This window comes from Syngnathoides biaculeatus, chromosome 20, assembly GCF_019802595.1.
Source record: "Syngnathoides biaculeatus isolate LvHL_M chromosome 20, ASM1980259v1, whole genome shotgun sequence".
Classification (NCBI taxonomy): domain Eukaryota; kingdom Metazoa; phylum Chordata; class Actinopteri; order Syngnathiformes; family Syngnathidae; genus Syngnathoides; species Syngnathoides biaculeatus.
Window position 1 is genome coordinate 12,268,833 of NC_084659.1, and position 25,160 is coordinate 12,293,992.

The window sequence follows — 25,160 nt, forward strand, 5'->3', positions numbered from 1 at the left end:
TGAAGACATGGAGCGTGATGGCGGCGTCAGACACTGATCCACAAAGCCAAGTCTCCATAAAGCACAGAAATGCAGAACCTCCAAAGTTTTGTTCATAAACGGCATGAAATCAAGGTTTTGATCACATCCCATTCCACAGGAAAAGACATACCGTGGGTTTGGAGCTGACTGGTCGAGCATTTGTATGACTTCTGCTTTTGTCAGGAATGTTTCATTTGTCACTGAGGTGTAAACTTGAAGTTATTGGGTGAAAATCCAAATGTCCACTTCTTCCAAGTCGGTCATCATTCAAAATTTCACCGTTGATGTTTGTCTTCGTGAAGCAACTGCTGAAAATAACTGAGAAGCGTTACCATTGCTCAGTCTACACCACTTTGAGTGTGTTTAATATGGTCACAACGAACATCATTTTGACTTTCACCGATGTACGTCTGTAACAGAAAGGACCCCAATGTGAACTAAGAAAATTAACCCTAACCCTAACCACCACAGAAGTGACTTTTCAATATCTTAGTCCAGGGACCAAGAACAATGGAAGGGTCCTAAAGCAGATCGACAAGAGACGTGAGTATCAGAAGTAAAACTCACAATCAGGAATTAAACTAAAATGATCTCGTGCAGTGGGTAGGCACAAATCCTTTGATCCAAACAGATCTCAATCATACACATTTCACAACTGGAACGAAAGATGAATATTGAATTGTCTACAGAACTAAGAGGTAGCAGGAAGACATGGGGGTATAGCTCAGTGATAGAGCATTTGACTGCAGATCAAGAGGTCTCCAGTTCAACTCTGGATGCCCCCTTCCTGCTGTTTTGTTCAGAGACTGCATGAATTTAGGGTTTTGATCATCTCATGGGCAAAAAAAGCCTCCCCTCAAAGATGGGCGAAAATTCCCCCACTCGTGACTTGAATGACAAATACAGTGCAAGCTTTTTTGACACTGATTCACTGGTCAGGCAAGTCAGAGACTTGGTTGCCAATTATATACCCTCCTATTGAGGTTATGTAATGGTGTGATGCTGTTGTGCTATAATAGGAACAGGATGTGGACTTTTGTTTTGACTTCACTTTTATTTTCAAAGCCAGCACTTTCTCTGTTATTTATACATTTTCGTTCTTTTCAACGTTATTGTGTGTTTAAAAATGTTCATGGTTGGTGGGAAAATGCCGTTTTGGTGGAAAATCTGAGAAACACAGGAAGTAGGCTAGGTGCTTTATTTTGAAGCCACACTTAATGTGTGCCGGGAAGAAATACTTTCTCTTGTGAGATTCCTGGTGGAAGGTACACATTTTGTTCTCATGTTTTCATTGTCTTGTTGTAGAATGTGAATATCAGTTAGTTTAAAACGTTTGCAAAGCGGGTGTAGTCACACAGGCACGGTGTTGAATGTGTTTCATTAATTTCAAACATAAACCCGCTAGCTGGAGAAGTGGAGACGTTGTCAAGGTCCGTGTGCGTCGTTGGGCGACCATTTATATTGTGCGAATGAGTGTTACCAGAAGCTGTGTGGTGACCATGTTCTTGATCTTGCAGAGTTTTGACAGTAATTTTGAAGAGAAATCTATGAACATCCGTGAATGTGTCTCCTTTATAATACAGCTATGTGAGTTGATATAAGTTTTTTTTTTTAATTCTTTTCATCTGTTGCAATGTAATATATTTGCTCTTGTTTGTGAGATTCCTGAGTGTAAGAGTTTGAGAGTAATTGTTTCCTGTTATAAGCTCCCCAGGAAAAAAATAATAAATTGAGAACCCCCTCTCCCAGAGCCCCCCAGATTACACCTCGATGAAACATTGTATATAAAAGATAATCTAATGTAATCCTAATAAAACATTAAGGAAACTACAAAAGAAAGAAATGTTGCTCAATTTGCAATAAATAATCCATGAATTGTTTGGTATTCATTTTCACGAGGGCGGTGCTAAAAAGCTGCATGTGACACGAGAGTCACGGGTTGTCCAATCCTGGTCGAGTGGCGTGATTAAAAAAAAATGTCAAGAGGTACATCTTGTGGCTGGATAGTCGAGGCGGGGGCATGCTTCTTGCTTAGGGTGCGAGAGGTCCCAGGCTCAAAGACCTCAGTATCTTAAACACTATGAATGTGAAATAGAATGTGATATACATTTCTGTTAAAGGATGGTGTGTAAAGTACCACAAACCAGAAAAGTCAGACATTTGGATTCACACGAGTATGAAATGGATTCCCTCAGGAAAATAAAATTTGCCACAACTGCCAGAGGGCAAACATGCAGTAGGGAGCAGGTGCTGGATCAATCAACCTTCTCACTGCAGCCAACAGCTTTATACATCCAACTTTCATGGCAGTTCCCACAAAGCTGTGATCGTGTAGTGGTTAATTCTCTGCTTTGTTGCCACGCAATCCTTGTTCAATTCTGGGTCACAGCAGGTATAAAGCCCCTCAGTCGCCTTTTTCGATGCTGTTATTTGGCGGGTGTGGGACAGGGAAAATTGTATACATGGGTTTCCAGATGGTGCAGGTCTTGTGTAGGGCAAGTGGCACAATGGATGTGTCTGAGTACAGATCAGAAGATTCTAGGTTCAAGTCCTGGCTAGCTTGGTTGTGTTTTCTTGCACGTGGTATCAAAGCCAGTTCAGAATGATGTTTTAGGTATGTTCACCTGAAATGTCTTCTTTGAAGGTTAGATCACAAATATATATATTTTTTCTTGATACCTCGAGAACTCCTTTCTCAACCACATCTGCCATTTTAAAGTAATTACATAGCAGAGATGCATCAATTGAATCATGAAATATGATCCAGAAAGCACATTCTGCTATTTGCATCCAGTGCATGACGGTCTTCATCTTTTTCCGGCGCTGTGACATCATACAAACCGAAAATCGTGTTCATTTACTGTTATGTGCTATTGTTCAACCTGTTCTTCCTGCCATTGTCCTTTTTTGTTGTTGTATGATTTATCAAGATCACATTAGTTTATCACAGGGGTGTCAAACTCATTTTGTCACGGGCCACACTGCAGTTTTGGTTTCCTCAGAGGACCGTTATGAAACCATAAAAATCTTTAATCGTGTCATCATATTTACACATAAACTTTCTGAACTTGTTTTGGAATTAGATATCAAGGGTCATGGGTTTTTTAACTATTTTTTCAACATAAAAATGGTTGTAATACCTCAATATCGTTGATGATCTGACCATTTGAAATTTTAACGAGAATTATGGAATTTGGCAAACCTAATTTGCCTTTGCGGGCCATGTAAAATCATGTGGTGGGCCAGATCTGACACCCGGGCCTTGAGTTTGACACTTGTGATTTTTGGTGTGGCATCTGGTTTTACAAATGGTTGAGGCAGGGGCAAAAGATTATTATTATTTTTTTGGGCAGTCTTTCTGTCATGCTCCTGGCTTCCTGCCCAGGCTGGGCGTGGCCAGCCAATTAGTCAGAGCAACCCTGCACCTTGTTTCAGCTGATGCCTCCCAGTATATATTGGACTTGGGGGACGACTTGCTCTTCGCAAGATCGCCGTCCTTGATGCCTCTTTCCTGCACTCCTGTTTGCCTGACTTCTGCTCTCCGTGTACCGACCCACGCCTGTCCACTGACCACCCTCGTAAGCCTGCTGTACTATTACTTCTGCCTGGTTTGGACTGCCTACCTGAACACTGACCTTGGACTGAATAAAGGTTTCCTCTGCACAGTCTGCGTGTCTCTTGAGTCGTGCATTTGGGTCCGCCCTCGTGTCCCGTTCATGACACTTTCCAAGTGAAGAAGGAATACCACCAGCAAAGAGTGAAAGTCACTCAACAGGGGAAAAAAACATGCTCAGTTATGCATGCCTTGGAAGCGTTCCAAACTCTGTGCTGATTACTTTGAAGCCTCATTTTTTGCGACAGCATTGGATACACAATTGTAGTTAGCCAGAGGCTGAAAGTATAGATTATATATATATATTCACATAGATACAGTGAAGAAAATAAGTAATTGAACACCCTGGTATATTGCAAGTTCTCCCACTTAGAAATCATGGTGTCCTCTGTGAGAGAGATAATCTAATAAGAAAAATCCAGAAATCACAATGTATGATTTTTTTTTTTAAATGATTTATATGTGTGATACAGGTGTAAATAAGTATTTGAACACCTGAGAAAAAGAATGTTATTATTTGGTACAGTAGCCTTTGTGTGCAATTACAGAGGTCAAACATTTTCTTGTAGTTGCAGTTGCACACACCGCAGGAGGGATTTTGGCCTACTCCTCCACACAGATCTTCTCTAGATCAGACAGGTTTCTGGGCTGTTCGTGAGAAACACAGAGTTTCAGCTCCCTCCAAAGATTTTCTATTGAGTTTAGGTCTGGACACTGGGTCGGCCACGTCAGAACCTTGATACGCTTTTTACGGAGCCACTCCTTGGTTTTTCTGACTGTGTGCTTCGGGTCATTGTCATGTTGAAAAACCCAGCTGTGACACATCTTCAATGCTCTGAGTGAGGGAAAGAGGTTGCTCCCCAAAATCTCACAATAGATGGCCGCAGTCATCCTCTCCTTAAAACAGTGCAGTCGTCCCGTCTGATGTGCACAAAAACACCCCCATGCTTCACAGCAGGGATGGTGTTCTTATGATGGAACTCATCATTCATCTTTCTCCAAACACGGTGAGTGGAATTATGACCAAAAGTTCCATTTTGTTCACATTTGACCACAAAACCTTCTCCCATGACTCCTTTGTATCATCCAAATGGTCATTGGCAAACTTAAGACGGGCCTTGACGTGCTGGTTTAAACAGGGGAACCTTCCGTGCCATGCATGATTACAAACTATGACGTCTTAGGGTATTACCAACAATCACCTTGCAAACAGTGGTCCCAGCTCTTTTCAAGTCATGGACCACGTCCTGTCGTGTAGTCCTGGGATGATTCCTCAACTTTTTAAGGATTACTGAGACCCCACGAGGTGATATCTTGCATTGGGCTGTTCTCCAATTAAGATTGACCGTCATGTTGAGCTTTTTTCATTTTCTGATGATTCTTCAACAGTGGACCTTTTTTCACCAAGCTGCTAGGTAATTTCTCCGCAGCCCTTTCCAGCCGTGTGGGGTTCTACAATTTTGTCTCTGGTGTCTTTGGAGTGCTCCTTAGTCTTGGCCATGTTACGTTATGTGACATGTAAGTTTGAGTCTTACTGTTTGTATGGGGTAGACAGGTGTCTTGATGTAGCTAACGACCTCACACAGCTGCATCTGATTCAGGATAATACATGGAGTCGAGGTGGACTTTTACAGGCGGCCTAACAGGTCTTTGGGAGTCAGAATTCTAGCTGATAGACAGGTGTTCAAATACTTATTTGCTTGTATCACATAAATAAATCATTGTTATTTCTGGATTTGTCTCATTAGATTATCTCTCTCACAGTGGAAATGCACCTACGCTAAAAATTTCAGACCCCTCCATGATTTCTTGGTGGGAGCACTTGCAATATAGCAGGGTGTTCAGATACTTATTTTCTCCGCTGTATAATGTATATATATATATGTATATACATGCACACATTGAATTTTTTACATTGGATTTCAGTGTTAAAAAAATTCCATGCTAGAATTTCAAATTCGTACTGTGATGGCAATTAATTACTTCCATCATTGTGTTTAGTCAATTCATTTTTGTAATTCTAAAGAGATTCATGCAAATATCAACCATAAGGACTAAAAAAATTACCTTAACAGAACTGCCGTGACCCGGATTCAAACCGGGGTTGCTGCGGCCACAACGCAGAGTACTAACCACTATACGATCACAGCTGTTGAAATGTGGCAAGGTTGTTTTTCTAAAACTGTCACCATGGCAACAAGGCTGAAAACCTGCAGGATGCTGAGCCAGCACCAGTGAAACTGAAAGGTTTTATCTGCATTTTTGTGTCAATCAAGTGAATCATCTCAACATTTTATTGCATTCATAAAAATCTTCAGATATATTTGATCCAGGAAACAAGTCCAACCGCTTCTATGCTCGAATCTTGGATAGTGATGAAAAGCAACATTCATATCACTCCCCACATTATCATATTGTTTTATTTCATCAATAAACATTGAAGCTCAAATTTATCAACAATGAGTGTAATGAGTATATTCTTCAATTAAATATTAACACTGCATTAACTGTTCTGGACCTGCAATAATGTTATGTGACAAAATATAAAAAATATGGAAATTCAGACAAAGATGGATACATTGGAGGCGGCATCGTGGATCAGCTTGTAAAGTGTTGGCCTCACAGTTCTGAGGTCCTGTGTTCAACCCCGGACCCGCCTGTCTGGAGTTTGCTTGTTCTCCTCCTTTTTCCGGGCACTCTGGTTTCCTCCCACATCCCAAAAACATGCAACATTAATTGGACACTCTAAATTGCCCCTAGGTGTGATTGTGAGTGTGGCTGTTTGTCTCGGTGTGCCTTGCGATTGGCTGGGAACCAGTTCAGCCTCCTGCCCAGTGACATCTGGGATATGTTCCAGCACTCGCCATGATGCTTGTGAGGATAAGTGGCTAAATAAATGGATGGAAGGACTAAAAGCTTTCCCACTCAGAATTTTTCCATTGTTTGTTGTCAGTGTGACATGTCAAATCCGCTTCAGACGTTTTATCATCTCTTCATCGGTGGGCAGAGTGTGACATCATGTCGTCACTTATTGTGGAGTTCAGAGGCCGCCTGCTGGTGATACTCCACAATGTCCCAGATTTGCAGATTTTTTCACATATTTCTTGGTCCACATTTGCGTGAAGTTGAGAGCATTTTGTTCGTGGAAGCTTCCCACTGGTTGAAAGACATTAATTTCTTTTTAATGGGGAAAATGCCTTTAATATACTGGACACGCAAATAGAGTCATAGTCACTGCTTTTACAAGAGTCATTTATGAAAGATCACAAATACATTTGACAATCTACAACCCCATTTTCCCATCAATCATTTGCTTATTTGTTATTGACATCACTAAAACATTGGACAAAATGCCTACAGTGTTGAAAGTATGGGTCTTCATGCTTTGTACTTTATTTTGTTTTGTTTTGTGTTTTGGCTCAAGAACTTATCTGGACATTTCAAAAGAAAACAACTTATGTTGAGTTTCCAAACTCGGCTTTGTTCAAATTGGCATGAGAGTATATCATACATGGCTGTCATCTGTCATTGCACCACCTGAACAACACCTTGTACCCAAAAAACATGTCAATCACTTATTTAGTATGTGGAAAAATCAATTTATTTGGGTGTCATCATTAAAATCACAAAAACACAGCGGGCGAGTGCCACATCCTCTCAGGCCTCATGCATGCACCCAAAAACTGTCCACAATCATCAACAAAATTTATGCAGACATCTCAACTCTTGGCAACTTCAACTACTGAAAATATTACAACAATCTGACGGATATTTCAGATTATATGGATCAAATACGATCAGGTGCAGTTTCGGAACATGAACCAACACAACGCGTTCGATCCTCATCGTGGGTCATCCGATGCAATGACAGCCAGGCAAAGTATTTCTGTCACAAAATGACATCGACAGAAAGGTCTTTGTGATCTATATAGTCCATACACACACACACACACACAAAACACAGAAAATTTGTGGTGCAGTCAATTAAAAATTGAACTGAGTTATGTGGAAATCAATATGCTAGAATTACTGTTGTACCTTTTTGAATAACTGAAGACATGTTTGTCTTCTTTTCTCTATGAGGCATTTCACTGTTCTTTTTATTTTTATTTTTTTAAGTAAGTGCTCCAACAGATTTCTCTATTACTATTTTCACTCAAAACTACCCCCCCTTCAAAAAAGTGAATCATATAACTTTCAATATGAAAAGAATTACACCAAAGAAAACATAAACGTTAAATGACAAAAAGTCATTGGCTCCTGCTTGATGTTGAAAGTATGGGTCTTCATGCTTTGTACTTTATTTTGTTTTGTTTTGTCTTTTGGCTCAAGAACTTATCTGGACATTTAAAAAGAAAACAACTTATGTTGAGTTTCCAAACTCGGCATTGTTCAAATTGGCATGAGAGTATGTCATACATGGCTGTCATCTGTCATTGCACCACCTGAACAACACCTTGTACCCAAAAAACATGTCAATCACTTATTTAGTATGTGGAAAAATCTATTTATTTGGGTGTCATCATTAAAATCACAAAAACACGGCGGGCGAGTGCCACATCCTCTCAGGCCTGGTTATCTGGGTCCGGAACAATGAGAACGGGCGCAGTAGTGAAACTTGCCTTGAGCCTGCTGAAGGCCTCCTGGCAGGTCCCGGACCAGTCGAAGGTGGTATGTGGCGAGGTGAGCGAATGCAGAGGAGCGGCCACGGAACTGAAATTCCTTATGAATTTCCTATAGAAATTGGCAAATCCCAAAAACCTCTGCACGTCCCTCCTGTTGGTTGGGGTAGGCCACCGCAGCACCGCGTCGACCTTCCCGGGGTCCATCCGTATCTCTCCCTCAGCCAGGATGAAGCCCAGGAAGGACATGGATGCCCGATGGAACTCACACTTATCCATATTCACGTACAATTGGTGCTGCTCCAGACGCCGGAGCACCTCTCTGACTTGTTGAATGTGAGAGGTTAGGTCTGCTGAAAAGATGAGAATGTCATCCAGGTAAACAAAGACAGATCTGTTCAGGAACTCCCGGAGCACGTCGTTAATGAAGTTCTGAAAGACGGCCGGAGCGTTTGTCAGTCCAAAGGGCATCACAAGATACTCATAGTGCCCTGTGGGGGTGTTGAACGCCGTCTTCCACTCATCCCCTTCCTGAATCCGCACCAAATGGTAAGCGCTGCGCAAGTCGAGCTTGGTGAAGATCCGGGCTCCCTGAAGGAGTTCGAATGCTTTAGCGATCAGCGGCAAAGGGTACCTGTTCTTGACTGTGATGTCGTTCAGTCCTCGGTAGTCGACGCAGGGTCGCAGCGTGGAGTCCTTCTTCTTGACAAAAAAAAAAACCCGCACCGGCTGGTGAGGATGAGGGGCGAATGAGTCCGGCTGCCAGCGAGTCCTCGATGTAGTCCCTCATGGCTTGATGCTCTGGTCCTGTTAACGAGAACATATTCTCTCTGGGAGGAGAGGTGCCTGGCGGGAGTTCAATCTGGCAGTCGTGTGACCGATGTGGCGGCAGAGACTTTGCCTTAGATTCAGAGAAGACCTCCCGTAGATCATGGTAGCAGGAGGGCACCGCGGTCAGGTCCGGGGTGGTACTAGGTTCTGTTAGCCGAACGGGCACGACGTGAATACCCCTGTCTTCCTGGACAGCGAAACAGCGACTGAGACAGTCCTCTCCCCAAGTCTTGATCTGACCCGTGTTCTTTGAGCCACAGGCTGCCCAAGATGATGTCGCTACTACGTGCGTTGAAGACATGGAAGCTAATACGCTCCGAGTGAGCGTCCGGAAAGCTCATACGTAGCGTCTGAGTGCGATGTGTAACCCGACAAAGGAACTTGCCGTTGGCGGCATAGGCGTGACGAAACCGTTGCGTGGGGAAGGTTGCTGCCCCCAGCTCTTCGACCACGCGGGGATTTATCAGGTTTGCTTCCGACCCAGAATCTATGAAAGCCGTCACAGTGCATGAACGGGAGTCCGTTCCCAAGGTGAGGTGAAGAAGGGACCTCCCTGACCCCGCCGCGGTGTACCGCACACTCACCGGAGTAGAGATCCTGATGTCAGAGTGCTCTGGTCGAGTCGGGCAGCGGGCGATCAAGTGTCCCAAACGCCCACAGTAAAAACAACGCCCCTCCCGTCGCCGGCGCAGACGCTCCTCCACTGGCCCGTCGAGACCCTCCACCTGAGTGGCATAGAGTATCCATATATAATGCTGAAGTCGATGTTTTTGCCAATAAAACAGGTTTATCCAAAGAATTGTCAATCTTGATCATCACTTGACTAAAGAAGTTGAAGAATTTGCCTGTCACGACCCGGAGACGAACTTCGCCCGTGCCAATGAAATCACCGCATCCTCACAACTAGACAATCTGACTTGGCATTCCCTAGATTGGGACAGTCCTGGATCGTGAAGCATTCTCACTGCAGCCAACAGCTTTATACGTCCAACTTTCGTGGCAGTTTCCACAAAGCTGTGATCGCGCAGTCGTTAGTTCTCTGCTTTGTTGCCACGCAATCCATCTTCAATTCCGGGTCACAGCAGGTATAAAGTCCCTCAGTCGCCTTTTTTGATGCTGTTATTTGGCGGGTGTGGGACAGTGAAAATTGTATACATGGGTTTGCAGAAGATGCAGTTTTGTGAAGGGCTAGTGGCGCAATGGATAACGCGTCTGACTACGGATCAGAAGGTTCTAGGTTCAACTCCTGGCTAGCTCGGTTGTGTGTTTTGCATGTGGTATCAAAGCCAGTTCAGAATGATGTTTTAGGTATGTTCACCTGAAATGTCTTCTTTGAAGGTTAGATCACAAATATATATATTTTTTTCTTGATACCTCGAGAACTCCTTTATCAACCGCATCTTCCATTTTAAAGTAATTACATACAGAGATGCATCAATTGAATGATGAAATATGTCTTTATGCAGCAAACGACCTCACACAGGTGCATCTGATTCAGGATAATATATGGAGTGGAAGTGGACTTTTAAAGGCGGCCTAACAGGTCTTTGAGAGTCAGATTTCTAGCTGATAGACAGGTGTTGAAATACTTATTTGCCTGTATCACACAAATAAATCACATACACACGTTGAATTTTTTACATTGGATTAGTGTTGAAAAAATTCCATGCTAGAATTTTGAATTCGTACTGTGATGGCAATGAATTACTTCCATAATTGTCTTTAGTTCATTTATTTTTGTAATTCTAAAGGGATTCATGCAAATATCAACCATAAGGACTAAAAATATTAGCTTCACAGATTCACCCCTGCCGTGACCCGGATTCGAACCGGGGTTGCTGCGGCCACAACGCAGAGTACTAACCACGATACGATCACGGCTGTTGAAAACTGCCAAGGTTGTCTTTCTAAATCTGTCACCATGGCAACAAGGCTGAAACCCTGCAGGATGCTGAGCCAGCACCAGTGAAACTGAAAGATTTGATCTGCATTATCATAATCAAGTGAATCATCTCAACATTTTACTGCATTCCTAAAAATATTCATTAATATTTGATCCAGAATACCATTCCAACCGCTTTTGGATAGTGATGAAAAGCAACGTTCATGTCACTCCCCACATTATCACATTGTTTTATTTCATAAATAAACATTGAAACTCTAATTTATGAACAATATATACAGTATATTCTTCAATTAAATATTAACACTGCAATAACTGTCCTGTAACTGCAATAATATTCATGACAAAATTAAAAAAGTATGGAAGTTAAGACAAATATGTATGAATTGGGCGGCACGGTGGGCGACGCTGTGAAATGTTGGCCTCACATTTCTGAGGACCAGGGTTCAATCTCAGCCTCGCCTGTTTGGCGTTTGCATGTTTTTCCCGTGCATGTGTAGGTTTTCTTTTCTGGCACTCAAGTTTCCTCCCATATTCCCAAGACATGCAACATTAATTGGACACTCTAAATTGCCCCGAGGTGTGATTGTGACTGTGGCTGTTTGTCTCCATGTGCCCTGCGATTGGCTGGCAACCAGTTCAGGGTGTTCCCAGGCTCCTTTTCATCGTATGAAGCTGCCTTGAGTGGAAATGTCTGCATATATTTTGTTGATGACTGGTGACGACCTTTCTTGCGTGAGGCTTGCAAGGATGGGATCCTTACCCTGCAGTGTTTGTGTCATTTTTATGATGACATCCTGCTCATCCCATTCCATAAATTTGCTTGAAACAAAAAAGCACAGTAAATGTGTGAGGCAACAACATTTCGGGGTATGGGCTGTTGTTCATGCGATGCAACAATATATGAAACACTACCAACTTTTACAAAGAGGTGTTTAGAAAGCTGATCTTAAGAAGGTGTTTTTTTCATTTAATTTCTTGAAAAGTTTTAATTTTGAAGGTGAGGGGGTTCTATCTGAGAGCAATGATGTATTAAATGACCAATTACTGCCATTTCATAATATGGTACATTGCTTTTCCCAGACCAGTTATACCAATGCTTTTTCATGTTTGACTTTGTTGATACAAAATGTCCCGAAAATATAAATGTTCTTGAGCATGCATGCTTTTTGCCCAATGTTTAGTGGTGTCAATATCAATTACGTGAATGATTGTTTGAAACAGATTGGAAGGAATCTGACTTTTGGTGGTAAAATATGTTTGTGATTGTGAATAAAATGTACATCCAACAGTGAGGCTGGTTCCATTTGCTGATACGTCAAATTCATTTTCCCCATTAAAAATAATTCAAATGTCTTTTATCCATTGGAATCCCCCAAAACAAAAATTCTGGCAAAACAAAACAAGAAATGACCCAAGCGACAAGGCCAAAGTGAAAAATTTCAAATTTGGGCACTGTGGATGATCACAAGCAGACGGCCTCTTCACTCCACGATCAGATAGTGATGACATTAGGTCACTTTCTCCTCACTCTGATGATGATATGATTAAAAAGTCCAAATGGGATGTCATACTGATAAAAATCAATGGAAATGTTCTGTGTGGGAAAACTTTAGAGAGTAAAAGTAAAAGAAAACACAATGTTGAGAATCCATTTTCCTCCTCAGTTTGAAATTCTTCAAGTCATGGGCTCAGAAACAAGTTTGCCAGTGAGAATCGAAGTGGTCAAGAAGCTTTTATTAAATGTTAATGTTTGGTATCAAAAGTAATGACATACCATTTGAGAAAAATTGGCAGAGCAGCTTGATTTGACTGGCAATTGGGCGCCATCCAAATTGTTACGTCACGTGCACGAGCTCTATTCAAAAAGCCTCCAGTGGACAAATGTTATAAATCAGTACTGGTCCCGAAATACACAAAGGTATGCATGCCTTGTTTCCCAATAATTTTGTGTCTATATGAAATGATTGATTGAACTAGACTGTAAAGAAGCCTTGACTTTTTGTGGAAAACAAAAAGGTGAAGTTGACGAAACCCTGATCAGCTAATGGAAATTTGGGCAAAAGGTTTGAAAACTGGACTTCTCAAGGTCATAGGTAATTGAAAAGCATACCACAAGAACAAGGCCCACAGAAATGAAAAAGATGATCACCTGTCATGCAGGCCACTGTTTGATCGTGGCAAAGGATTCCTGGCCGTTGACATTTCCAAAGAGAGCTTGTCGGGAATTTCAAACCCAGGACCTCTTTCAGTGCTGCTCTCCTTAAGAAGTGTTCCCCAAGAACAACAACCAACAAAAAAGAGCGGATGACTTCATAAGTCATCACCAACAATGAAGCACATAACCACATAACTCAATGATCATTTGGATGACACCCTAAACAAAAATGGGCCCTTTACTGACTACACAGGCTACCTTGAGAAAGACAGCAAGGTAAGATTTTAGAGCACACAGAGCCATTACAGACTGCATAGCAGGGATTGTCCAGGAGTTGAACCTGGGACCTCTCACATCCAAAGCGAGAATCTTAACTCTAAACCAAAGAGCCACTTTGTCCCTTGGGCCACTCTCATCCCAAAAAGCTTTACAGCCTTGGAGGGCCGCGTCATTTCGTCTGTCACCCACCAAACACAGGTATGTAGAAGTACCTCAGCTAGCTTTGTTCGTGTTGTTGTTGTAATTTTAATTATTTTCTTGTTTAATGTGTGTTTTCTGGAAGGTTAAAATGTTTTGCGATTTGTTACGTTTTGCACTTTCAGGCGACTGTTGTGCCGGACGCAAATTCGGCGAGTGAAGCAATTTGCTGGTCCTACTAACAAACGACACATGAGCAACAATTTCAGTTCTGTAGAAGTGGTGTTGTGATATTCTTTTGATCCGCGTGAGGTCCCTGTTTGGAAACAAAACAGCTCGGCTTGCTTAGCGGGAAGAAGAGCCCGTCGAGAAGCAAAGGATAACATTAACTATCTCCACGTCAGGGAATCGAACCCCGGTCTTGAAGTGTTATAGAGGGGGAGTGGCACTAAGGACAAACAATAACAGTCATATTATATGAACCTAGGCGATTTGATTTTCTGAGGAGTTGGTTTAGATGTTGAGATTATACATGCTGGAGTGGCCAGACTTTTTTTTTTTTCTTCCACAATTTGCACTTTTGAAGCACTCTGTCGTGTTCGACCAGTGGCGGGGGGTGGGGTGTATGAACGTATAGACCATGCAACAACAAGAAATTGTCAAAGAAGAACTTTCATATGGGCTCATCCGAGATTTGAACCCGGGATCTCTCGCACCCAAAGCGAGAATCATACCCCTAGACCAACGAGCCGCTAGATCCAGCACTAGATGTTTTTAGAATCATGGAATCAGACCAGGCGGTGGCAACCAATATTTCTTGAGCTTTTTTTTTAGCGCCATCCTCGTGGCTTGCTGGATCTTTTTAAAAAACGGATGACATTGGAAAAAGATGGGGAAAGAAATAATTTTTGTTTTTGATATGGTTTTTGTGGAAGGACAAATATTACACAAAATTATTCTACTTTATTCCCTGCCTGACGGTGGCGGTTGAGGGCTGCAGGATGGGAAATGAGATGTGAGGTGGGGGCCCGAAGAGGTGAGGTTTGCAGCCAGACTCTGTCGAGTGCAAGAGGACCAAGAAAGAGAGAAAGAAAACATGCAAACTCAGCATGTGGGTAGATGTTTGCCAAGTCTTTTCATTAATGATTTTTATTTTTTTTTTTTTATTTTTACACTAAATGCTCGACAATTTTTTTGGTGGTTTCAACTTTTCACATCGACCCAAATTAATGGGCCTGGACTAATGGTTTAGCTGGACTGCCACCATGGGGAAACCAACCAAGTAGGTTCAAGACCCCACCCAAACTCACTGCTGTTGTGTCCATGAGCAAGAACAGATACCCTGAACTGCTCCCCAGTTGCTCCAGTGTGTTCCACTAACAAGTGTGTGTGTGTTCACTGTGATGAGTAAAATGCAGAGAACAAATTTGGTGTAAATGCATGCATGGTCATGAAAACAAAGATGAGTCTTCTATTTCCTCATGAAGACCTGATGACTTGTGCCTCCTGGATGTGTTGGTGATGACTCTCCATCCATTCATCTATCCATTTTCTTTGCCGCTTATCCTCACGAGGGTCACGGGGAGTGCTGGAGTTGATTCCAGCTGTCAACAGGCAGGAGGCAGGGTACACCCCGAACTGGTTGCCAGCCAATCACGGGATATTGAGACAAACAGCCACACTATCAATCACACCTAGGGGCAATTTAGAGTGGGATGCGGCAGAAAAAGCCACGCAAGCACGGGGAGAACATGCGAACTGAATGGATGGATATACGATTCTCCTTAGTTGCAGCCCTGATGGTGATCAAGGTCTACAAGATGCCCAGTGCAGTTGTTTCCATAGTGTAATGGTTATCACATTTGCCTTACACGCAAAAGGTCCCCGGTTCGAGACCGGGTGGAAACAGGTAGTGTTTTGTTGCTTGCTTGTAAGAGAGCTGTTGTCAGAAGGAAGAAAAGAAGGAGGGAACACACAAAAAAATGAGGAAGGAAGCAAACAAGGTAGGAAGGAAGCAAAGAATGAATTGAGGAAGAAAAACAAGGATAAAATCATGTGAAAAAGGTAAGAAGGAAAAAACATTGGAACAAGGAAGGGAAGAAACAAAGATAACAATGATTGGAGGAAGCAATGAATGAATGAAGGAGAAAAAAAGAAGGAAGTAAACAAGGCAGGAAGGAAGGAAGCAGAGGACAAATGAGAACTGCTGTACTGGAAACTACCATGTTGTTTGACTGCAAAAAAAAAAATACATTACACTTTTTCAGAAAAAAAATAATTTAATTCTCATTCAGAAGAAACAAGTTTTGAGGTATGACTTTCATTGGAAATTTAAGTTCAGGCGAAAAACAGAAATCAAAACAATACTCAAGAGGAATTAGTCTTGAGACACAAAAACAACAAAATCTTAGTGTCAGTCAGCTGCCTGGACGCTCAGTTTGCTTTTCCTTTCCTTTTTCTTGGTTTCCTGGTCCTCGTGCACTTGAGAGAGTCTGGCTGCATTCACAGAAGTTCATAGATTTCTCTTCAGAATTACTCTCAAAACTCTGCAACATCAAGAACACGGTCACCACGCGGCTTCTGCTGACACTCATTCACACTGCACAAAACACATGGCCACCTACTAATGATGCACACGGACCTCGACGTCTCCACTTGTCCAGCTCGCGAGTTTATGTTTGAAATTAATGAAACACATTCAACACCGTGCCTCTGTGACGACACCCGCTTTGCAAACGTTTTAAACTAATTTATATTCACATTCTACAACAAAACAATGAAAACATGAAGAGAACAAAATGTTTATCTTCCACCAGGAATCTCAGAAACAGGAGGAAGTATTTCTTCCCACCACACGATAAATATGGCTTCAAAATAAAGCACGCAGCTTACTTTCTGTGTTTCTCAGATCTTCCAACAATTCAATGGCATTTTCCCCTTACAATGAACATTTTTAACACACAATGATGTTGAAAAGAACAAAAAAGAATAAATGAAAGTGCTGCCTTTTAAAATAAAACCGCGCTTCCACATCCTCTTCCTATTATAGCACAATAGCATCACACCATTATATGAACTCAATAGTCGGGTATAGAATTGACAACCAAGACAAGTCTCTGACATGGCCAACCAGTGAATCAGTGTCTAAAAAGCTTGCACTGTATTTGTCATTCAAGTCAGGAGTGGGCAATTTTCTCCCATCTTTGAGGGGAGGCTTTTTTTTTTGCCCATGAGATGATCAAAACCCTGAATTCATGCAGTCTCTGAATAACACAGCAGAAAGGGGGGATCTAGAGGTGAACTGGAGACGTCTTGATCTACAGTCAAACGCTCTACCAGTGAGCTACACCCCCATGTCTTCCTGCAACCTCTTAGTTCTGTAGACAATTCAATATTCATCATTCGTTCCAGCTGTGAATTGTGTATGATTGAGAACTGTTCGGATCAAAGGATTTGTGCCTACCCGCTGCAGTAGATCATTTTAGTTTAATTCCTGATTGTGAGTTTTACATCTGACACTCACGTCTCTTGTCGATCTGCTTTAGGACCCTTCCATTGTTCTTGGTCCCTGGACTAAGCTATTGAAAAGTCACTTCTGTGGTGCAAGTCGGACCCTCAAGTTTCTTCGTTCACGATGGGGTCGTTTCCGTGACAGACGAATATTGGTGAATGTGAAAATTATGTAAGTTGTGACCATGGTAAACACACTCAAAGTGGTGAAGACTGAGCAATGGTAACGCTTCTCAGCTATTTTCAGCAGTTGCTTCATGAATACAAACATCAAAGGTGAAATTTTGAATGACGACAAACTTGGAAGAAGTGGACATTTGGATTTTCACCCAATAACTTCAAGTTTACACCTCAGTGACAAATGAAACATTCCTGACAAAAGCAGAAGTCAGTAAAAAGCTCGACCAGTCAGCTCCAAACCCATGATATGTCCTTTCCAGTGGAATGGGATGTGAATTTAAAGGAGAACCTTTGATATCCATCAGAATGCCAAAGAAATGACCCTGATGTGACTTGACCACATAACCTTCTGATCTGGAGTCAGATGCGCTACCGTTGCACCACAGAGCCATTGTCCAGAGTAGCCTGTAGAGGTGTAAGCTCAACAGTCGGGTATATAATTGGCAATACAAGTCACTGACATGCCCGACCGGTGAATCAGTGTCAAAAAAGTTTGCACAGAATTTGTCTTAGAAGTCAGTGAGCAATTTTCTCCTATTTTTGAGGGGAGATTTTTTTTGCACATGAGATGATCAAAACCCTGAATTCATGCAGTTTCTGAACAAAACTTTGGAGGTTCTGCATCTCTCTTCATAGAGACTTAGCTTTGTGGATGAGTGCCTGACATCACCATCACGCTCCCTGCCTTCAACCAAGCAAATCTGATGGTATAAGACGATACAAATTGATTCAAAGACGATCTAGAGTCGATACAAGGCACGATTGCGACAAGATGATAAGGGACAATTTGACAATCCAGCCTTATTAAAAAAACAAAACAAAGCAATACACAACACAGAATGATGCACAAACAAATACTAGAAAATTATATGTGAAACAAGTCTCTTCTGTATGTGAGTGTGTGTGTGTGTGTGTGTGTGCCACACACCCCGTGTTGTGTTTATCAAAACGACCTGGAGGAGAGAATCTAACCACAAACTGAGCAGGGAAAAGGTTTCTCTTCAGGAAGTCTTCTCATTTCATTTGCTATTTTTTAAAACTTTTCCCTCACAGAGAAAATTTGAAGTTAGTGTGACATGTTATATCACGTTTGGACTTTTTATCATGTCGTCATCAGTGAGGAGAGTGTGACATCATGTCATCACTGTCTGATACTGGAGCTGCTCATGATCCTCTACAGTCCCTCAGCTTTGCAGTTTTCCACTTTGGCCATTTGGCTCGGGCCACATTTGCTTGAAGTTGAGAGCATTTTGTTAATAAAAGATTCTCAATGGTCGAAAGACATTCATTTCTTTTAATGGGGGGAATGGATTTGATATCCTGTACAAGCAAATTGAGTCATACTTTATTTATTGCTTATTCATTTGTTATTTATTAAGATTGCTGGAATGGTGGATCAGTTGGTTAAACATTGGCCTCACAGTTCTGAGGTCCCGTGTTCAATCCCGGACCCGCCTGTGTGTAGTTTGCATGTTCTCTCCCTGCCTGCGTGGATTTTCTCCGGGGACTCCGGTTTCCTCCCATATTCAAAAAACATGTAATATTAATTGGACACTCTAATTTGCTCCAAGGTGTGATTGTGAGTGTGTCTGTTTGTTTCAATGTGCCCTGGGATTGGCTGGCAACCAGTTCAGGATGTACCCTGCCTCCTGCCTGTTGACAGCTGTGATAGGCTACAGCACTCCCCGCGACCCTTGTAAGGGTAAGGGTATTAGCTCAGCTGGCAGAGCGTTAGACTGAAGATTGAAAGGTCCCTGGTTCAATCCCTGGTTTCAGCATTTAGTACAGAATTATGTGCTTTTTGGCTCTTATTAAACATCTGGTTATGTTTTGCGGCATGTTTTGGTTCTTTGACAGAGTTGCAACCAGGCAACAGTTCCCACCCTCACGGAGCTGAAATAGCTCAGTTGGGAGAGCGTTAGACTGAAGATCTAAAGGTCCCTGGTTTCAGCATTTAGTGCAGAATTATGTGCTTTTTGGCTCTTATTAAACATCTGGTTATGTTTTCCGGCATGATTTCGTTATTTGACAGGGTTGCAACCAGGCAACAGTTCCTACCCTCATGGAGCTGAAATAGCTCAGTTGGGAGAGCGTTAGACTGAAGATCTAAAGGTCCCTGGTTCAATCCCTGACTTCAGCATTTAGTACAGAATTATGTGCTTTTTTGGCTCTTATGAAACATCTGCTTATGTTTTGCGGCATGTTTTGGTTTTTGACAGAGTTGCAACCAGGCAACAGTTCCTACCCTCATGGAGCTGAAATAGCTCAGTTGGGAGAGCGTTAGACTAAAGGTCCCTGGTTCAATCCCTGGTTTCAGCATTTAGTACAGAATTATGTGCTTTTTTGGCTCTTATGAAACATCTGGTTATGTTTTGCGGCGTGTTTTGGTTCTTTGATAGAGTTGCAACCAGGCAACAGTTCCCACCATCATGGAGCTGAAATAACTCAGTTGGGAGAGCGTTAGACTGAAGGTCCCTGGTTCAATCCCTGGCTTCAGCATTTAGTACAGAATTATGTGCTTTTTGGCTCTTATTAAACATCTGGTTATGTTTTCCGGCATGTTTTCGTTATTTGACAGGGTTGCAACCAGGCAACAGTTCCTACCCTCATAGAGCTGAAATAGCTCAGTTGGGAGAGCGTTAGACTGAAGATCTAAAGGTCCCTGGTTCAATCCCTGGCTTCAGCATTTAGTACAGAATTATGTGCTTTTTTGGCTCTTATGAAACATCTGGTTATGTTTTGCGGCATGTTTTGGTTTTTGACAGAGTTGCAACCAGGCAACAGTTCCCACCATCATGGAGCTGAAATAGCTCAGTTGGGAGAGCGTTAGACTGAAGATCTAAAGGTCCCTGGTTCAATCCCTGGCTTCAGCATTTAGTACAGAATTATGTGCTTTTTGGCTCTTATTAAACATCTGGTTATGTTTTCCGGCATGTTTTGGTTATTTGACAGGGTTGCAACCAGGCAACAGTTCCTACCCTCATGGAGCTGAAATAGCTCAGTTGGGAGAGCGTTAGACTGAAGATCTAAAGGTCCCTGGTTCAATCCCTGGCTTCAGCATTTAGTACAGAATTATGTGCTTTTTTGGCTCTTATGAAACATCTGGTTATGTTTTGCGGCATGTTTTGGTTCTTTGATTGAGTTGCAACCAGGCAACAGTTCCTACCCTCATGGAGCTGAAATAGCTCAGATGGGAGAGCGTTAGACTGAAGATCTAAAGGTCCCTGGTTCAATCCCTGCTTTCAGCATTTAGTACAGAATTATGTGCTTTTTGGCTCTTATTAAACATCTGGTTATGTTTTCTGGCATGTTTTCGTTATTTGACAGGGTTGCAACCAGGCAACAGTTCCTACCCTCATGGAGCTGAAATATCTCATTTGGGAGAGCGTTAGACTGAAGATCTAAAGGTCCCTGGTTCAATCCCTGGTTTTAGCATTTAGTACAGAATTAAGTGCTTTTTTGGCTCTTATGAAACATCTGCTTATGTTTTGCGGCATGTTTTGGTTTTTGACAGAGTTGCAACCAGGCAACAGTTCCTACCCTCACGGAGCTGAAATAGCTCAGTTGGGAGAGCGTTAGACTGAAGTTCTAAAGGTCCCTGGTTCAATCCCTGGTTTCAGCATTTAGTACAGAAATATGTGCTTTTTTGGCTCTTATGAAACATCTGGTTATGTTTTGCGGCGTGTTTTGGTTCTTTGATAGAGTTGCAACCAGGCAACAGTTCCCACCATCTTGAGCTGAAATAGCTCAGTTGGGAGAGCGTTAGATGAGAGCGTTAGACTGAAAAAGGTCCCTGGTTCTATCCCTGGCTTCAGCATTTAGTGCAGAATTATGTGCTTTTTGCCTCTTATTAAACATCTGGCTATGTTTTCTGGCATGTTTTCGTTATTTGACAGGGTTGCAACCAGGCAACAGTTCCTAACCTCATGGAGCTGAAATATCTCAGTTGGGAGAGCGTTAGACTGAAGATCTAAAGGTCCCTGGTTCAATCCCTGGTTTTAGCATTTAGTACAGAATTATGTGCTTTTTGGCTCTTATTAAACATCTGCTTATGTTTTGCGGCATGTTTTGGTTTTTGACAGAGTTGCAACCAGGCAACAGTTCCCACCCTCACGGAGCTGAAATAGCTCAGTTGGGAGAGCGTTAGACTGAAGTTCTAAAGGTCCCTGGTTTCAGCATTTAGTACAGAATTATGTGCTTTTTTGGCTCTTATGAAACATCTGCTTTTGTTTTGCGGCATGTTTTGGTTTTTGACAGAGTTGCAACCAGGCAACAGTTCCTACCCTCACGGAGCTGAAGTAGCTCAGTTGGGAGAGCGTTAGACTGAAGTTCTAAAGGTCCCTGGTTCAATCCCTGGTTTCAGCATTTAGTACAGAAATATGTGCTTTTTTGGCGCTTATGAAACATCTGGTTATGTTTTGCGGCGTGTTGGTGTTCTTTGATAGAGTTGCAACCAGGCAACAATCCCCACCATATTGAGCTGAAATAGCTCAGTTGGGAGAGCGTAAGACTGAAGATCTAAAGGTCCCTGTTCAATCCCTGGCTTCAGCATTTAGTGCAGAATTATGTGCTTTTTGGCTCTTATAAAACATCTGGTTATGTTTTCCGGCATGATTTCGTTATTTGACAGGGGTGCAACCAGGCAACAGTTCCTACCCTCATGGAGCTGAAATAGCTCAGTTGGGAGCCGCGTTAGACTTAAGATCTAAAGGTCCCTGGTTCAATCCCTGACTTCAGCATTTAGTACACAATTGTGTGCTTTTTTGGCTCTTATGAAACATCTGGCTTATGTTTTGCGGCATGTTTTGGTTTTTGACAGAGTTGCAACCAGGCAACAGTTCCTACCCTCATGGAGCTAGAATAGCTCAGTTGGGAGAGCGTTAGACTGAAGATCTAAAGGTCCCTGGTTCAATCCCTCGCTTCAGCATTTAGTACACAATTATGTGCTTTTTTGGCTCTTATGAAACATCTGCTTATGTTTTGCGGCATGTTTTGGGGTTTTTGACAGAGTTACAACCAGGCAACAGTTCCCACCATCATGGAGCTGAAATAGCTCAGTTGGGAGAGCGTTAGACTGAAGATCTAAAGGTCCCTGGTTCAATCCCTGGCTTCAGCATTTAGTACAGAATTATGTGCTTTTTGGCTCTTATTAAACATCTGTGTTATGTTTTCCGGCATGTTTTCGTTATTTGGAGGGGTTTGCAACCAGGCAACAGTTGCTCCACTCATGGAGCTGAAATATCTCAGTTGGGAGAGCGTTAGACTGAAGATCTAAAGGTGTCCCTGGCTTCAGCATTTAGTACAGAATTATGTGCTTTTTTGGCTCTTATGAAACATCTGGTTATGTTTTGCGGAATGTTTTGGTTCTTTGACAGGCAACAGTTCATACCCTCATGGAGCTGAAATAGCTCAGTTGGGAGAGCATTAGACAAAACACCTAAAGGTCCATGGTTCAATCCCTGGTTTCAGCATTTAGTACAGAATTATGTGCTTTTTGGCTCTCATGAAACATCTGGTTATGTTTTGCGGCATGTTTTGGTTTTTGACAGAGTTGCAACCAGGCAACAGTTCCCACCCTCATGGAGCTGAAATAGCTCAGTTGGGAGAGCGTTAGACTAAAGGTCCCTGGTTCAATCCCTGGTTCAGCATTTAGTACAGAATTATGTGCTTTTTTGGCTCTTATGAAACATCTGGTTATGTTTTCCGGCATGTTTTGGTTCTTTGATAGAGTTGCAACCAGGCAACAGTTCCCACCTTCATGGAGCTGAAATAACTCAGTTGGGAGAGCGTTAGACTGAAGGTCCCTGGTTCAATCCCTGGCTTCAGCATTTAGTACAGAATTATGTGCTTTTTGGCTCTTATTAAACATCTGGTTATGTTTTCCGGCATGTTTTCGTTATTTGACAGGGTTGCAACCAGGCAACAGTTCCTACCCTCATGGAGCTGAAATAGCTCAGTTGGGAGAGCGTTAGACTAAAGATCTAAAGGTCCCTGGTTCAATCCCTGGCTTCAGCATTTAGTACACAATTATGTCCTTTTTTGGCTCTTATGAAACATCTGGTTATGTTTTGCGGCATGTTTTGGTTCTTTGATTGAGTTGCAACCAGGCAACAGTTCCTACCCTCATGGAGCTGAAATAGCTCAGATGGGAGACCGTTAGACTGAAGATCTAAAGGTCCCTGGTTCAATCCCTGGTTTCAGCATTTAGTACAGAATTATGTGGTTTTTTTCGGCACTTATTAAACATCTGGTTATGTTTTGCGGCATATTTTGGTTCTTTGATAGAGTTGCAACCAGGCAACAGTTCCTACCCTCATGGGGCTGAAATAGCTCAGTTGGGAGAGCGTTAGACTGAAGATCTAAAGGTCCCTGGTTCAATCCCTGACTTCAGCATTTAGTACACAATTGTGTGCTTTTTTGGCTCTTATGAAACATCTGCTTATGTTTTGCGGCATGTTTTGGTTTTTGACAGAGTTGCAACCAGGCAACAGTTCCTACCCTCATGGAGCTGAAATAGCTCAGTTGGGAGAGCGTTAGACTAAAGGTCCCTGGTTCAATCCCTGGTTTCAGCATTTAGTACAGAATTATGTGCTTTTTTTGCTCTTATGAACATCTGGTTATGTTTTGCGGCGTGTTTTGGTTCTTTGATAGAGTTGCAACCAGGCAACAGTTCCCACCTTCATGGAGCTGAAATAACTCAGTTGGGAGAGCGTTAGACTGAAGGTCCCTGGTTCAATCCCTGGCTTCAGCATTTAGTACAGAATTATGTGCTTTTTGGCTCTTATTAAACATCTGGTTATGTTTTCCGGCATGTTTTCGTTATTTGACAGGGTTGCAACCAGGCAACAGTTCCTACCCTCATAGAGCTGAAATAGCTCAGTTGGGAGACCGTTAGACTGAAGATCTAAAGGTCCCTTGTTCAATCCCTCGCTTCAGCATTTAGTACACAATTATGTGCTTTTTTGGCTCTTATGAAACATCTGCTTATGTTTTGCGGCATGTTTTGGTTTTTGACAGAGTTGCAACCAGGCAACAGTTCCCACCATCATGGAGCTGAAATCGCTCAGTTGGGAGAGCGTTAGACTGAAGATCTAAAGGTCCCTGGTTTCAGCATTTAGTACAGAATTATGTCCTTTTTTGGCTCTTATGAAACATCTGGTTATGTTTTGCGGCATGTTTTGGTTCTTTGATTGAGTTGCAATCAGGCAACAGTTCCTACCCTCATGAAGCTGAAATAGCTCAGATGGGAGACCGTTAGACTGAAGATCTGAAGGTCCCTGGTTCAATCCCTGGTTTCAGCATTTAGTACAGAATTATGTGTTTTTTTTTTCGGCACTTATTAAACATCTGGTTATGTTTTGCGGAATGTTTTGGTTCTTTGACAGGCAACAGTTCATACCCTCATGGATCTGAAATAGCTCAGTTGGGAGAGCATTAGACAAAAGACCTAAAGGTCCCTGGTTCAATCCCTGGTTTCCGCATTTAGTACAGAATTATGTGCTTTTTGGCTCTCATGAAACATCTGGTTATGTTTTGCGGCATGTTTTGGTTCTTTGATAGAGTTGCAACCAGGCAACAGTTCCTACCCTCATGGAGCTGAAATAGCTCAGTTGGGAGAGCGTTAGACTGTAGATCTAAAGGTCCCTGGTTCAATCCCTGGTTTCAGCATTTAGTACAGAATTATGTGCTTTTTGGCTCTTATGAAACATCTGGTTATGTTTTGCGGAATGTTTTGGTTTTTTGATAGAGTTGCAACCAGGCAACAGTTCCCACCATCATGGAGCTGAAATAGCTCAGTTGGGACAGCGGTAGACTGAAGATCCAAAGGTCCCTGGTTCAATCCCTGGCTTCAGCATTTAGTGCAGAATTATGTGCTTTTTGGCTCTTATTAAACATCTGGTTATG

General features: G+C 42.3%; 2 protein-coding genes and 15 non-coding genes across 17 annotated transcripts in view; 15 read left to right on the forward strand and 2 right to left on the reverse strand.

Annotated features, from left to right (window-relative positions):
* The window catches only part of LOC133493976 (CASP8 and FADD-like apoptosis regulator), a 22,944-nt gene extending 16,296 nt beyond the window's left edge, over nucleotides 1-6,648 (forward strand). Inside the window, exon 8 of the mRNA XM_061807991.1 lies at nucleotides 6,588-6,648. Coding sequence (XP_061663975.1) covers nucleotides 6,588-6,648 — 61 coding nt within the window. The remainder of the gene's footprint in view (nucleotides 1-6,587) is intronic.
* Nucleotides 1-25,160, forward strand: part of LOC133493903 (zinc finger protein 239-like) — a 163,754-nt gene that overhangs the window by 107,802 nt on the left and 30,792 nt on the right. The window lies entirely within an intron of this gene.
* Nucleotides 735-806, forward strand: trnac-gca (transfer RNA cysteine (anticodon GCA)). The gene has a single exon. It is a non-coding gene; the product is annotated as a tRNA-Cys (tRNA).
* Nucleotides 10,273-10,345, forward strand: trnar-acg (transfer RNA arginine (anticodon ACG)). Its single transcript has one exon. It is a non-coding gene; the product is annotated as a tRNA-Arg (tRNA).
* Nucleotides 14,245-14,316, reverse strand: trnap-ugg (transfer RNA proline (anticodon UGG)). The gene has a single exon. It is a non-coding gene; the product is annotated as a tRNA-Pro (tRNA).
* trnav-uac (transfer RNA valine (anticodon UAC)) lies at nucleotides 15,401-15,473 on the forward strand. The gene has a single exon. It is a non-coding gene; the product is annotated as a tRNA-Val (tRNA).
* Nucleotides 17,574-17,645, reverse strand: trnaw-cca (transfer RNA tryptophan (anticodon CCA)). Its single transcript has one exon. It is a non-coding gene; the product is annotated as a tRNA-Trp (tRNA).
* Nucleotides 19,869-19,941, forward strand: trnaf-gaa (transfer RNA phenylalanine (anticodon GAA)). Its single transcript has one exon. It is a non-coding gene; the product is annotated as a tRNA-Phe (tRNA).
* trnaf-gaa (transfer RNA phenylalanine (anticodon GAA)) lies at nucleotides 20,056-20,128 on the forward strand. Its single transcript has one exon. It is a non-coding gene; the product is annotated as a tRNA-Phe (tRNA).
* Nucleotides 20,243-20,315, forward strand: trnaf-gaa (transfer RNA phenylalanine (anticodon GAA)). The gene has a single exon. It is a non-coding gene; the product is annotated as a tRNA-Phe (tRNA).
* On the forward strand, nucleotides 20,431-20,503 carry trnaf-gaa (transfer RNA phenylalanine (anticodon GAA)). The gene has a single exon. It is a non-coding gene; the product is annotated as a tRNA-Phe (tRNA).
* trnaf-gaa (transfer RNA phenylalanine (anticodon GAA)) lies at nucleotides 20,805-20,877 on the forward strand. The gene has a single exon. It is a non-coding gene; the product is annotated as a tRNA-Phe (tRNA).
* On the forward strand, nucleotides 21,187-21,259 carry trnaf-gaa (transfer RNA phenylalanine (anticodon GAA)). The gene has a single exon. It is a non-coding gene; the product is annotated as a tRNA-Phe (tRNA).
* Nucleotides 21,548-21,620, forward strand: trnaf-gaa (transfer RNA phenylalanine (anticodon GAA)). Its single transcript has one exon. It is a non-coding gene; the product is annotated as a tRNA-Phe (tRNA).
* Nucleotides 22,299-22,371, forward strand: trnaf-gaa (transfer RNA phenylalanine (anticodon GAA)). Its single transcript has one exon. It is a non-coding gene; the product is annotated as a tRNA-Phe (tRNA).
* On the forward strand, nucleotides 23,198-23,270 carry trnaf-aaa (transfer RNA phenylalanine (anticodon AAA)). Its single transcript has one exon. It is a non-coding gene; the product is annotated as a tRNA-Phe (tRNA).
* Nucleotides 24,851-24,923, forward strand: trnay-gua (transfer RNA tyrosine (anticodon GUA)). Its single transcript has one exon. It is a non-coding gene; the product is annotated as a tRNA-Tyr (tRNA).